At 45.6% G+C, this 14,059-nt stretch overlaps 1 protein-coding gene across 2 annotated transcripts; it reads left to right on the top strand.

Moving 5' to 3' along the window:
- The first annotated feature begins 5,388 nt into the window (after window positions 1–5,388).
- On the top strand, window positions 5,389–8,461 carry LOC109939916 (uncharacterized vacuolar membrane protein YML018C). Of its 2 annotated transcripts, XM_020538339.3 has the most exons (6): window positions 5,400–5,847; window positions 5,935–6,071; window positions 6,176–6,272; window positions 6,451–7,037; window positions 7,152–7,569; window positions 7,751–8,461. In XM_020538339.3, exons 1-6 carry the CDS (start codon window positions 5,808–5,810, stop codon window positions 8,062–8,064), a joined length of 1,593 nt encoding a protein of 530 aa, XP_020393928.1. In that variant the 5' UTR covers window positions 5,400–5,807; the 3' UTR covers window positions 8,065–8,461. The 2 variants fall into 2 exon arrangements, with proteins under 2 accessions (XP_020393929.1, XP_020393928.1); XM_020538340.3 differs by lacking the exons at window positions 5,935–6,071; window positions 6,176–6,272 and having other exon boundaries at window positions 5,389–5,847.
- The last annotated feature ends 5,598 nt before the right edge of the window (window positions 8,462–14,059 follow it).

Consider the following 14,059-nt stretch of genomic DNA (forward strand, 5'->3'; position numbering starts at 1 on the left):
CCCATGCAGGGCTATAGACGTACAATGATGATGAGACCGTGGTCTTGTCGAAAGATTCACCACCATGATTACGCATGCGCACGCCGCCTGATAGCCCCTGACGGGATGCGTAACACGATAAGAGCGCAGATCGGCCCTCTGGCGCAAACTCTATCTCGCCCGACGCTGAGCTCGCCCTCGGGGACAAACTCCGCCTCGTCCGAGCCCAGTCTCGGCTACCTGCTCCCTCGCGAATCCTGCAGGAGGCCACTCTGTTGATTGTGGCACACGTTAGGGAAGGTTTGATCATGACCTCGGGCAGACGTCCACCTCGCCCGAGCTTGGCTCTACCCTCGATATCCATGATGGAGGACATCCCCAACGTCATCAGACACAGTGGGGCTGATGCACCTCTTAAGCAACTTTTCCCCATACCTAACCCTGTGTCAACCACTACGGTATGGCCGACCCCTCCCCAGGGGGGCTCGAGAATGTAGCCCAGCCCTTGGCTTCGGCCCTGACTCTTAGCGAAAAACAAGCAGGCACAAGACAACAACGTCGTACAAGACCATACTGTCTACAGTATATGCAAGACGTCCACTCACAATATGTTGCTGACTCTCGTCCTCCAGGAAGTCCCCTTGAGCCTATAAATAGGATAGTCTACGACTTCTCAAGGGGCACGACGAATACTTCACAAGTCTTCTCCTCCACTCGATATTGGCACTTGCCTCAATCATCTCTTGGGACCTAGGATCCTTACCTCTCCTGTCGTGCTTGTAAACCCTACTGCGAGCACTTTGGTGTGAGTAATATAAGCCTCATACCCCTCTGCTGGAAGTAGGGCCTTTCCTAGGCCCAAACCAGGATAAACGACTTGTGTCAACCTGCATCACCATCTAGTTTTGGGGCATGTGACGCTATTTCACTAGTTGGTTAGGTCTACGGATCCAAACACCGACAGTTGGCGTGCCAGGTAGGGGCTAGTCATGTGCTAAACATTCAGCTATCCATCAATACTTCAGATGGTAGGCTGTCACCACCCCTTGAGGCTTGGCACGGTGATCAGGTTTGAGAGTCTGGAGTTCATGCCGCTCGGGATCGAGTGCGACATTGTAACACCCCATCCAATCCCTAGACCGGCGGTACTTACTTCTAGCAGCTCTCTAGGATCATATATCGTCCCCACAGACCAACACGAGTCTTTTGTGTGCACTTTGTCCTCACTCATGCACACCCAAGAAAACTTCCCGGTCGGTCACCCATACCAAATTGCTCCAAGCCAAGCACGCTTAACTTGGAGGTTCTTTCGATTCTTGTGGCGTTTTCGATTCTCCTCGCATAAACTATTGAAATTTCTCTACCATCAATGACTTGATGATTCATCTCATGCTTGGCAACTGTAGCATCCTCAAGGTAGCAAAATTTTACAAATCCAAAACCACTTAGTTCCCTATAAAATTGACCAATTCAACCAAGGGTTAAGAAGGAAAGAAGTCATTGTCATTCAACAAATATACTCTGTGTTCCAACAGATGGTCGTTCATTCCAATCCCAATTTAACAAAGAACTGGTAAATACACTTAAAAACCTATTTATCAAAAAACAGGGAACATATACAACAAAACTATGCCATGATATTAAATGGGATTCTTTTTATTGCCAAAAGAACCAGAATTTTTAATGAGATAATTTCAAGCCATGTGAAGTCTTAAAATAGCTTATATGAAATATTAAACCATCACTAATATGTAATATGTTGAGTTAAGAGGATGATAATGTTAATAGATAGAAAGCACACACAAAAGAGCAACTAACCTGTAAAGATAATATTAAGAAGATCCACATTCTATCAAACTCTGAAATATGTGCCAAAATGAACATATCTCCACAAAATTAACGTTTTCCATCCAATAAACATCGACTACAGATTTGTTCTCCTGGATGATGACAAGAATCTGGCTAGGGATTGATTGTGTAGATGTTCTTGATGCTTAGCTCTTTCCTGCAAAATTGGATATATAGATGAACATACTGAAAGTCGCCTAGAGGGGGGGTGAATAGGCGAAACCTGAAAATTATAACTCTAAATACAAACCAGATCCCTTGATTAGTGATTGGAACAAGAAACACAATTATCGAAGTGCAAAACTAAGTCCTTTGCTTGAAGAGTGTTGCTTTCAAAGAATGCGGAATTAGCAAATCAATACAACTAATAAGTTTATGGAGTATAGAGCAAGAGGACTTAGATAAAGAAGGAGAGATAACGCAAGTTCTTTTTTGCAAGGAGTTGCTTCTTTAAATGAGAACTTAACTTGAAGCAACACAAAATAATTTTAGCAAAGAATAGTGCAAGAGAACTTAGAGAGGGAGAAAACAAACAAATCAAAAGCAATGAGTACAAGAGACACGGGTGATTTGTTTTACCGAGGTTCGGTTCTCGAGAACCTAATCCCCGTTGAGGAGTCCACTAAGGATGGGTCTTTTTCAACCCTTTCCCTCTCTCCACCGATCACCAAGTCCGGCGAGCTCTTCTTCTTTGTCAACAAGAGACCGAAGTCTCCGCAAGGCCAACCACAAAGATAAGGGGCTCTTGCGAGCTTTACAATGAATGGGAGTCAAAACTCCATGCTCAAATGATCATAAGAGGTAGCACACACTTTCTCTCAATGATTCTCACAAGGCACTATCACTAAACGCACACGAGTAGCTCTATCTTGCTTGATCTCTCTTTTGTGGTACTTGTGAGGCTTTGATGTGTATGGAAGTGTTGCTCTAGTAGATAGGAGTGAATACCCAACTCTTGTGTATGAAAATGGATCGATGAATGCTTGTGAATGGGCTGGTTGGGGTGGATTTTATAGCCCTCAACCACCCATATAGTCGTTGGGGCGCATCTGCCAGAAATTGCACTAGCGGACGGTCCGCGGCTAGGGTCCGGACGGTCCGTGACCCTCCAACGGTCGATTCTGACATCTTCAACGGATACTTCTGACAGATCAACGGCTATCTGCCTCGGTGACACCATGCGAACGGTCCGCCCTTGGTCCCGGACGGTCCGCGCCAGCTCTATAATTCCTTTTGCTCAACTTGTCACCTTCGGGCTTTTCGGTTCTGCGCCGACCGGACGGTCCGCGCCTGAGGCCGAACGGTCCGCGCTTGGTCTCGGACGGTGCTTGCTTTTCCATCGGACGGTCCGTAGTGTATACTTACTTTTATGCAGTGTTCCTGTCCGAGGGTCACCTTGGTGTCGCAGACGGTCCGCCGCAAGGGCCCGGACGGTCCGCGCTTAGTCTGTTTTTCCAAAAAGCTTCTCATGTCCAGAATAATCTACGGTATTCCGGACAATTGAATTAGAATAGTTGTAGATGAACTTATGCACCTGTGAAATGATCAACTAGAGCAAACTAGTTAGTTCAATTATTTGTGTTGGGCATTTCAACCACCAAAATCATTTAGGAAAAGGTTTGACCCTATTTCCCTTTCACATACACAATAGGAGCAGAAATAAGAACTCCAATATTATCATACTTCTTTAGATAAGTATAAATAGGAATAGAGAGTCATAGGTGATAATAATTTGTCCAAATATTTGGTACTAATAATAGTAGATAAGATTAACTATAAATGTAATCAGGAGAATCATGGTGTATATCTAATTAGTCTGTACATAAACAACTTCTTGTACCTTAGGAACATGGAATCCTTTAGTCGTGGAGTAGGCTCGTGAGTAGGAAGTTCTCGGCGGCGGCTCGGCCGACCTCACAACGTGGAGCAGCACACTGTGGAGCGTGCACAGCATGGAGGCCTCAACTACTGTGGCCTGGATTTCCTGGCTCGAGGTCAGGAGGTTGACGACGACGAAGGAGGAGGCGGTGGCATCCACGACCACGGCGCTGATGCATGGTCAAAGGCTGGTGCTATACTTGATCCTGCCACCGCCCGAGAGGTCCTCGGCGCCCTCAAAGCACACGTTGGCGGCGCCATCCATGGTGCCCATGATATCACACTGGTGTAGCACGTCGCGAAGTCGCGCGCCGCACCACACGGACGTGGAGATGGCGCTGGGTCCTAGTTGAGCGAGAGAGGAGGAGGAGAGGGGGAGCAGTTCCACTGGGCATGGGTGTGGCTGTGCGTGGAGGCATGTGCCGGGGCTAGGGCCGGTGGAGCTTGTGTGAGTCGAGCGAGAGAGGAGGAGAGGGTGGGAGTCGTTGCTATTGAGGGTCGCGTGGTGGGAGGCGTGGGATGCAGGATGGATAGTCTAAATTAGCTGGAGGCAGAACAGATAGAACGACAGAACCGTGGAGGCAGGCTACTCTTGTTGTCTTAATAAGCAGTAGAGATAAATTGATTCTATAATATCTCTAGGCTAATTTAATTAAATATTGAATCCTTGGATTGTCTCAACTTAACTTTGCATCTATAGATGGCCAAACGGACTAATCTGGCCCGACCCGGCATGGCCCATGTTGGGCACGGCCCACCAGGCCCGACTAGCGAACCGTGTTGTGCCGCACATGCCCACGTGCCGCGGTAGCGGCCCAGGTACGGCCCGTCGGCCTGCTAGCTGTGCCGGGTCGGCTCGATAGCACGTTGGCCTATCTGATTATATTATATAATTCAGTAAAAAAATATGAAGCTATGGGGCTCAAACACACACCAAGTGTATGAGAGACTTAAACACACCCACCTAGCCAGTGCAGCTCTAGTTTTATTGTGTTATATATTAAATTCTTATATTAATATATGTAAACTATTAATTTAAAATAAAAAATATAACCATTTCGTGCCCGTGCCAGCACTATGGGTCGAGATGGTGGCACAACCACGACACTATGGGCCTGTTTGGTTCAGCTTTTTCTGACTAGCTTTTCTGAAAATCTGGCTGTGGAGAGAATCTGGCCGTGGGGAGAATCTGAGTATCATTACGATTACGTGTGGAGCAAGATAAAGTTGTTCATAGGGCTCAGGATCTAGAAAGTGACGGATTCCTACTATTACAATGACTCAACCGATTATGTGTTTATATTGATTTTGGATGGTTTTTGCCCCAACGAATTTTATAGAAGCTGGCTGAAAAGTTGAGCGTTTGGCAGTCCGCAGCAGCTTTTGGTGGCCAGAAGCTGCCAGAAGCCGAAACAAACATAGCCTATTAGTCGGGTTAGGTCGTGGCTGGGCTATGCTTTTTCGTATCGTGTCTTGCTGACCCACCGTATTAGTGTGAATTGATCATCTATAATTTGCATCTCCACGACCCCACCATCACCATCGCGGTCATGCGTCAAGAATTCACAAGAGGAAGGTTTGCTGTCACGTGTTCCACGATAGTCCAAGTTTATTTATAGGCAATTAAAAATTTCATTAAAAATAGTTAGGCCTCTTGGTCTGGGGTGACCGAGCCGGCAGCCCTCCACCAACTGCACTACTAGCCCACGCCCCACGGCCACCCGCACGGCCGCATCACCAAATTCCAAGCCCCTGTCCTCCGAACTCGCTGAGTCGCTGGACACGGCCGCTCTCGGGCCCGTCAACGGCCGGCCGCTGCCGATCCTCCGCGTGCACTGCACCGTCTCTGCGGAAGCGCGAGCGGGGTCCACTCGCCCCACATCGTCCAGCTGCTTGCTAAGGCACCATCGCCACGCCGGCGCTGTGCCTCGTGCCGTCGTGCGCAGGCGCGTACAACTACAAACCCCGTCGCTGTTGCGCGCCGCGCGCGGATGCCGCAGTACGTGGCTCGCTGAGGCAGTGTGAGCTTGCCAAGGGGCCGACGGGGAAATCTTGGATCCAGGCTGGTGGACGACGTGACGGTATCCATAGAGATTGGATCCATGGGCTCGTCCTTCCAAAACGATCCCGTCTCCACGTCAGGTAAGGCCTTGTTCGTTTCTGCCGGATTGGTGGGTCGGAACGATTCCTGACCGGATTGCTTCTCTAATTTATATAAACTTTGATTAGCTGAAACGATTCCGGGTGCAATCCGACGGAAACGAACAAGGCCTAACTCGGCTCTCGCCAATAAATTTCCTAGCAAACGTCAAGCGGTTTCGGCATACTTGGATGTGGATTACTTGCCCATCAAAATTTCTGAGAGGGTGAGGTTGCGTGCTTCTCTTATCTTCTCTTTCGTTATCACTACTACAATGATTGATTATTTTATTGGCATATCAATGGGTGCCAATCTCGTGGGGATGTGCAGACGTGGGTTGCTTTTTCAGTTAGGAGCCATTCCTTGGCCGCAATGAGTGAATTGGGCACAGCATTTGAACAAAAGGAGCAATCTGTTATTGGTAATGGTAATGTGACATGAGCAGGAATATGGAGGTCGCGGACCAACCATAGTTGATGCCCTTAATCCTCCAAACCGAAAATATAATCACTTCTGCCTACGTTTTGTTCAGTATAGGCGTATGCTCTATACGTTTTTTTTCCTATACCAAATGTTGTTGAACTTATGGTTTGTGACCTTAACAGGAAGTTCGGAGTGTGCTGATGGCAGTAGAAGCAGCACCAACAAGTGGACCAAAATTACGAGCACAAACTCGTGGAGATGGTGCTTAGGGTTGATTTACATTGTTGCTGTTGCTAGTATATGGATTGCCGCTAGCTACATCGTGCAGTCTGTTGTGGATGCTGGTGTCTCTCCATTCTTGATCACCTATATATGCAATTCTCTGTTTGTTGTCTACATTCCCATAGTTGAGGCTGCTCGGTACTTTGAGGATTCTTTTGGCGACTTTTGGATAAAGTTGAAATTCAAGGATGCTGAAAGCCTGCAGCAGGCTTCTGATCTGGAGAGTGTCAATCTTCTTCAATGTGGGAGGCATGAGATTAATATTGCCTCGGATCAATCACAAACAAGGCTGTCTGAAGACACTTCAGTTCCAGATACAGGCTTCCCTGCCCACACGGAGCTAAGTGTTGTAGGTTGCAGCAAAGGGTTGGATGCAAAGGGGCGCTGGACACGTGCTCGTGTGGCCAAAGTGAGCATGCTAATCAGCCCCTTTTGGTTCCTCGCGCAGCTTACATTCAATCTGTCTCTAAGATACACCACTGTTACCGTAAGTGTTACTAAGAAGAACCAAATGACACTTCCATATTTTATTGAGATCTAGTTGTGTTTTGTCCTATCACTATTTGATCTAAAATATGCTTCTGTTTCTGTGAACTTGCAGTCAAACACCATCTTAAGTAGCACGTCTAGCCTCTTCACTTTCTTGGTCGCATTAGTTTTTCTTGGAGAGACATTCACATGGTTGAAGCTAATTAGTGTGCTTCTCTGCATGGGAGGTACAATAATTGTCAGCCTGGCTGATTCAAGTAGTTCAGTTAATGCCATTGCTACAAATCCTCGTCTCGGAGATTTCCTATCCATTGTTTCTGCCGGTTTATATGCTGTGTATATCACCTTGATTCGAAAAAAGTTGCCCGATGAGAAAGGTCAAGGACAAGTGAGCATGGCTCAGTTTCTGGGATTCCTGGGACTCTTTAATATGTTGTTTTTCCTTCCTGTTGCATTGGTATTGAATTTCGCCAAGCTGGAGCAATTCCACAGTCTCACGTGGGAACAAGTTGGTCTTGTTGTTGGAAAAGGTACATTTGCTCCCTATCATGAAAGTTCCCCATTGTCTGATTCATAACATAAACAATATTACTGCAATCCATATCTCAATGATATGTAGTAATAACTCATAGAAACATTGAGGATTCATTAGTAAAATCACACGGCGAGTAATGAACTGCCACTAATTTATGATTTCGGCATTCTTTGTAGGTTTGATAGACAATGTTTTGAGTGACTACTTGTGGGCAAAAGCAATCCTTCTCACAACAACTACGGTCGCTACAGCTGGCCTCACAATCCAAGTTCCCATTGCTGCCATTGTGGACACGCTCACCGGTCATGCTCCTCATCTACTGGACTATATTGGAGCTGCTGCCGTCTTAGCTGGTTTTGCTGGGATCAACATACCAGTTGGAGAGTCTCTGCAGGTTGTTCAGCAAGAGCAGGAAACTCCAATTGTTAGCATGGTTGATGACCCGGTTCATTTGCCCACCAGTACCAATGCTACTGATTCCATCTCATAGTTGCCTGGGACCATGTGAACTATCAGCACTATATACAGACGTGTGTGTGTGTGTTGGGGGGGGGGGGGGGGGGGGGGGGGGTTGAGACGAGCATTTATCTGCTTTTCCCTTCAAACCAAGCCATCAGGACAGAAGAGATGAAACATGGACTGAAGTTAGAGTAGCTTACTTAGCTTTTTCAGAACTTTGAGCAACAAGTGTTTTGGGATCTGCATTTATTTTATCTTTACATCTGCACAAGCAGTTTCATACGGAAGTAAGTTCTGTTTCTGATTCATGCAAGGTGTTGCGTTTGTAGAAGGGTATAAGTATAAAGAATTTGTATTATGTATATGGTGAAGCTCAACCAATGGTAGTTGAGCCTATATTTAAGGTGTGTTTGGTTTCTAGTGACTAATTTTTAGTTCATCTATTTTATTTCATTTTAGTCCCTAAATTTCTAAATGCGGAAAATAAAATAAAATTTTAGTTTTGTATTTGGCAATTTAGTGACTAAAAATATAATAAAATATAGGAACTAAAAAAAAGTCTATAGAAACCAAACAACCTCTTAATAAAAGCATTTTGAGCCCTATGCCATGAAAATGCTGTTTATTTCTCTCAGTTTTGGTTCCCAACTAATTTTTGCTTTGCTCCTTCCAAAAATTTGAAAATTCCAGACATCAGATTATCAGAACGAGTTGTTTTACTCACACCACAACTTAGGTTTAAGACATTATTTGTGACTATCGTAACAGGTCTTCTCAGTTGGAAGTACTACAGGAGCGCGTGCTCTTGAATCCTTTAATTGACTGCAGCTGTTATGCTTCAGGTGAAGTGCATGGAAATTTTGTCGGTTTTAAGATGTCATGACACAATCGTAGACCGTAGTGTTTTTTATGTACATCATTTATTATATTATTACTAATTATTACCCTATGATTAATGTAATAGTGATAGATCAACTTATTTCATTTTATAAACCAAATAAAAAAAGTGAAGAGTGGCAAGATGATGAATTACCTTATTTCTCAAAACAAACACATTAAAAGTATCTCAAACCATAGTATTTACTACAACCATAATATTTAAAACATAGTTTTTACCAGGTACCCAAACCTCTTGACAAAAAAAATACTATGGTATTTTTCAATATCATAACCTCAAACTCCAAAATTACTTTGCTTCCAAATACCCTCTAATTAGGGATGGCAATCGGGTGGGTAGAACGCGGATATATGGTTCGCGTATCCATACCCACGAGATAAAACCATACCCATACCCATACCCATTTACGCTCGTGGGTACGGATCTGTATCCGTACCCGTACCCGCCGGATATCCGTTATCCAACGGATATCCGTTACCCGCCCGCCCACTAAAATTTCAGCAAGTAATCTTTTCAAATCCCTACAAGCAATCTGTCCAAAACTCTAAATTGAAACACTAATTTATCCAAGCAACTTTAATTTACCAGAGAAGACTCGACGCTCGGCGGTGGCAGGGCGGCTCGAACGGTGGCTCGGCTGCTTGGCGGCGCCCTGTGCTCGGCGGCGGCTCGGCTGCTCGGCGGCACCCTGTGCTCGGCGGCTTGCTGCTCGCTGCAGCCCTGCACAAGCACGACTGGAACTTCAAGCTTGGCGGCTGGCTAGGGTTAGAAACTTGGAGTTGGAGACCGACTGAGTGACTGACCGCCGAGAGCCCGAGAGGCCAAGACCAAGAGTCCAAGACCGCAGGGGCAGGGCGCAGGCTGTTGATCGCTTGGATGTTGGATTGGATTTGGCCTCTGGTCGTAGCCTCCTGGCCTCCTGGGCCGTAGGCGGCACTGCGACAGGCCGCTTGGACTTGGACGTTGGACTGCTGGTCACTGTTTGGGTCCACATGTCATATGTCCATCGGGTGACGGATATGGATAGCAGATATCCATACCCACAAAATTATTACCCGTGGATACCATATAATACCCATACCCGTACCCGCGGATATAAAACTCCACCATATCCGTACCCAACGGGTAAATAACCGCGGTTATTTACCCATACCCGTACCCATTGCCATCCCTACCTCTAATATGTTTGTCCATAAAAAAAGATGTCTACAACTGCGAACATCTTGCTCAGATCTCTTTGTCTTGGACTGTCTTCAACGCATTCCCACTCCGACGGTATAGCGGCTACAGTTACCATCTACCGGCTGCAACGGAGCACACCACGACGTCCTTTATCCAAGGGGAACGCTCTCTCTCCTCCCGTGTCTAGAGGAATGCTACGGCAACCCTCTGTCCCTGTTCCTCCCGTTCGCGGTTGGTTGGTGAAGTTTCTCACTGCTCGCTTGCGCACGGCCGTGCTCGAAGACGACGCCGGAGTCGAGACTGCTTCTAGGTGCTAGCGTGCGGTGGCGGTTAGGCTATCCGCAAGCGTTAGCTCTAAATTTTTCTCCCTATATCACTTTTCCCTCTATTTTCCTCCTATTTTTTCATCTCCCGCAGCGGTTCCTCCTAAATATTCACTCTATACCCTACTACAACTATAAAATATCATTTTCTATATCAACTATCAATTTTTTATCTACTAACAATTACTCGTGAACCCACAGCACAGTGTTTAGGGGATAAACAGTGATACGCTAGATCTAAGGGGAGAGAGAAGGGGCCGGCGCGTAGGGGGCGCTGTAGTGGGCATCGCTGCGGCCGTAGAGTGCCCTCTACAAACCGCATGCAAGAGAAGGGGGCTGCCGAATTTTTTATATTTTGGCCCTTCCTCGGAAAAAAATACACGTTTGGACCTTAGAAAATTTTAATGTCATTTTTGGACCCTCTGATCGGCGCCATCGCCAATGGCGCTGAGGTAACACAGCTCGGCGCCATAGGCTATGGCGCCGAGGTGTGTGCTGCGCTGGCACAAACGGATGTCGTGGCACCGCGGGTGGTAGGCAGCGATGCGGGTGCGGCGCAACGACGTAGTCCAGGCAAAGGCCGGAGAAGAGAAAGACGTTGCTGCCAAGTCCACTCTCGACGAATCAAATCAAGCGTCCATGTATGGATCCAACCCACATGCCTTCTATCTGTACTCCAACCTAAACATTGTTGGCAATCCCCTCTAATCCCCACATGAGCACATCGATTTCCCTATTAGATCTACTTGTACAGGTTCACAATAAATGTAAGGCCCTGTTTGTTTGGGAATATAATCTATGTAGATTATATAATCCAATGTAAATAAGTTAGTGAGGAAACAAACAAACAACTTATCTAATAAGATTATATAATCTAGCACTTGAGATTATGATAATCCTGTAAGCTTATCGAAAGGTGCTTATTTCAGCTTATTTTTGATGAAAGACCCACTACCCATGGCAAGTTGATTAAAATTACTTTCAATTGTCATTCACCTGTCCATACGTGTTTCACCCACCAGACAAGTAAAATAGCCAAGGGTATTGTTGTATTTGTATGCATATGAATAATAAGTCGAGTCCAAATAATCTAAACTAACAAACAGCAGCATCTAGCTTATTTAATCCAGAGCAAATAATCCAGATTATATAATCTAGATTATAATTTAGATTATATAATCTATAAGTTGAAACAAACAGGGCTTAAAGTGAAGTGTGCTCGGTTATCTTGTGATTACTAACTTCGATGCACAACCGAAAGGGTCATTTGTGCATGATATGTGCACATGCTAGATTATGAGAAGAACAACACGTGACCTTTTTTAATGGATGCATATGATGTTGGGTTTATATCCCAAGACTGAACATGGATGCGTGCTGAAGCTGTTTGTGTTGTACATTATCGTAAAAATGTCAATGCAGCTTTGTGGTGTCAATTATTTGCTATTAAAATTCTTGTGATGAACTTATTCAGTTAGACTATACTGTCTTTGAACTGAAGCAAAGGGAAGCCTTAAGGCAATTGAACAGAACGGTAACCGAGCTACAGCCTGCTCGTGAAGCAATTGCACTTATCAAGATGTCTGTTACAGAATTGATGAATAATAAGAATGGAAGATGCATTGAAGCTTGATTCCTTCCTGGGAAACCTTCCAAAGAAAATTGATGTTTGGTAGTGTTGATGCAATGAATGTAACTGTAGTTAAGAGCACCTAGAGGAGGAGAATAGATGATCCTGTAAAAATCTAAACAACACAAACTTGGTTTATAAAATGTTATTGAAGTCAAAACCAAGGTGCTATGAATAGAGAGGGAGAGAACTCTTCACATGATTGTTCCTTTAAAATATGTATTTGAACTTAGAAACAATAGTGTAAGTGATTAAGTGAGAACTCTAAGGAAGAAAGCAATCACAATAGAAAGTTACATAAGAGACACGGTGATTTTATCCCGTGGTTCGGCCAATGCCTACTCCACATTGTGGCGACCTCCTTAGGTCAAGAATTGCACTCAATCCCTCTAAAGTGATCCAAATATCAAACTTGAGTACCACGATTTTCTTCCTTTTCTCAAGTATTCCCTTTGTAAGGAATCTCTACAAATTAGAGCCTCTCACCCTTACAAGATTGATCACACTTAAACCACAAGAGTAAGGGAGAGAATAGAAACACATGCAAGAGCTAGAGTCGCAGCAATGACACGGACACAAGTCAAGAAACGAGCACACAACACAGCGCAGCAAGTTCACAGCTCAGACAAGTGCTCAAATCTCAAACATAAATAATCGAATGCGTGCTTGCGGAGTCTAGACGTCTTAGGATGTTCAAGAGGTGTTTGGTGTGCTGCTCCATGCGCCTAGGGGTCCCTTTTATAGCCCCAAGACAGCTAGGAGCAGTTGGAGCTCCATTTAGAAGGCAATAGTTGTCTTCTGTCCGTGGGCGCACCGGATAGTGAACAATGCGCAATCTCCTTCCTTTTCTTGCGAAGCCGACCGTTGCAGCCACGACCCCTTTGGCACACCGGACAGTCCGGTGCGGCCTGGTGACCGTTGGCACGGGCCACGCATTGCCCGCTGATTGCGCTGCCGACCGTTAGCGCGGGCGCAGCTGGCTCACCGGACAGTCCGGTGAATTATAGTCGCGGCTCCCCCAACTTTTCCCGAGAGCAGCGAGTTCGTCGCGTGCGCGAGCCTGGGCACCGGACACTGTCTGGTGCACACCGGACAGTCTGGTGCAAGTTTGGCTGGACTTGACCAAACTTCTCCAATCCAATCTCATTTGATTTGACAGGGTTCCTAGCACTTAGAGGAATATGTTAGTACCAAAACAATTCACTAAGGCTAGAGTCATACCTTGATTCTTGATTTGCATCTCTTTGATACTTAGCACATATCAACCAAAACATTATGTGTTGGGCATCTAATCATCAAAACATTTATAAAAATGGCCCAAGGGCACATTTCAATCTCCCCTTTTTGGTGATTTATACCAACACATTAAAAGCAACTCAAAATGCAACAACATTTTTAAAGAAAAGCTAAAGAGTGCAAATTGAAGACCAATTCGTTTCACATAGGATTTGGCATATTTAGGTCACTTTTGCCACCACTTGGTTTATTTTCACAAAACAAGTTTTTTTCCTATCTCTATATCAAAAACACTTGTTTTGGCAAATCAAAAGATCTTTCGAGAGTAAATTTAATCAAATGCCAAACTCCCCTTTTTTCCCATAATCAAATTTCTCCCCCACAAGAGAACATTTTTTTTGCAATAAGATGGTTTTGATCAATGTTGGAGCGAAGGCAAAGACGCCACCCTTCGCTCGAGGCCTTCGCTGCAGCCGCTGGTCCGCCGGAGGCAAAGCGGGCAGGGACACCCTTCGCAGGACTCGGCGCTTTGACGAAGGCCTGCGGCGACGACCTCACACGGCGCGGCCTCGTTCAGCCCCAAGGCCCACGTGTGATCCGGCCCATTGTAACGGGCCCCGCGTGGCCGCCTCTGTATTACGGGCCTGACTTGTAAAGGCAAACTTGTAATTACAGCTTGTAACCCTGCTTTATGGGAATATTCCGGGGATAAACTAGGCGTCTGAGGGCACATGCGTCCTTAACACAAGACGCTGGG

This window comes from Zea mays, chromosome 5 (genome assembly GCF_902167145.1).
Source record: "Zea mays cultivar B73 chromosome 5, Zm-B73-REFERENCE-NAM-5.0, whole genome shotgun sequence".
NCBI lineage: Eukaryota > Viridiplantae > Streptophyta > Magnoliopsida > Poales > Poaceae > Zea > Zea mays.

Coding starts and splice junctions, on each gene's coding strand:
- LOC109939916 (XM_020538339.3), top strand. CDS start 5,808: ATGGGCTCGTCCTTCCAAAACGATCCCGTCTCCACGTCAG. Junction 7,038..7,151: donor TAAGATACACCACTGTTACC/GTAAGTGTTACT, acceptor GTGAACTTGCAG/TCAAACACCATCTTAAGTAG. Junction 7,570..7,750: donor TGGTCTTGTTGTTGGAAAAG/GTACATTTGCTC, acceptor CATTCTTTGTAG/GTTTGATAGACAATGTTTTG.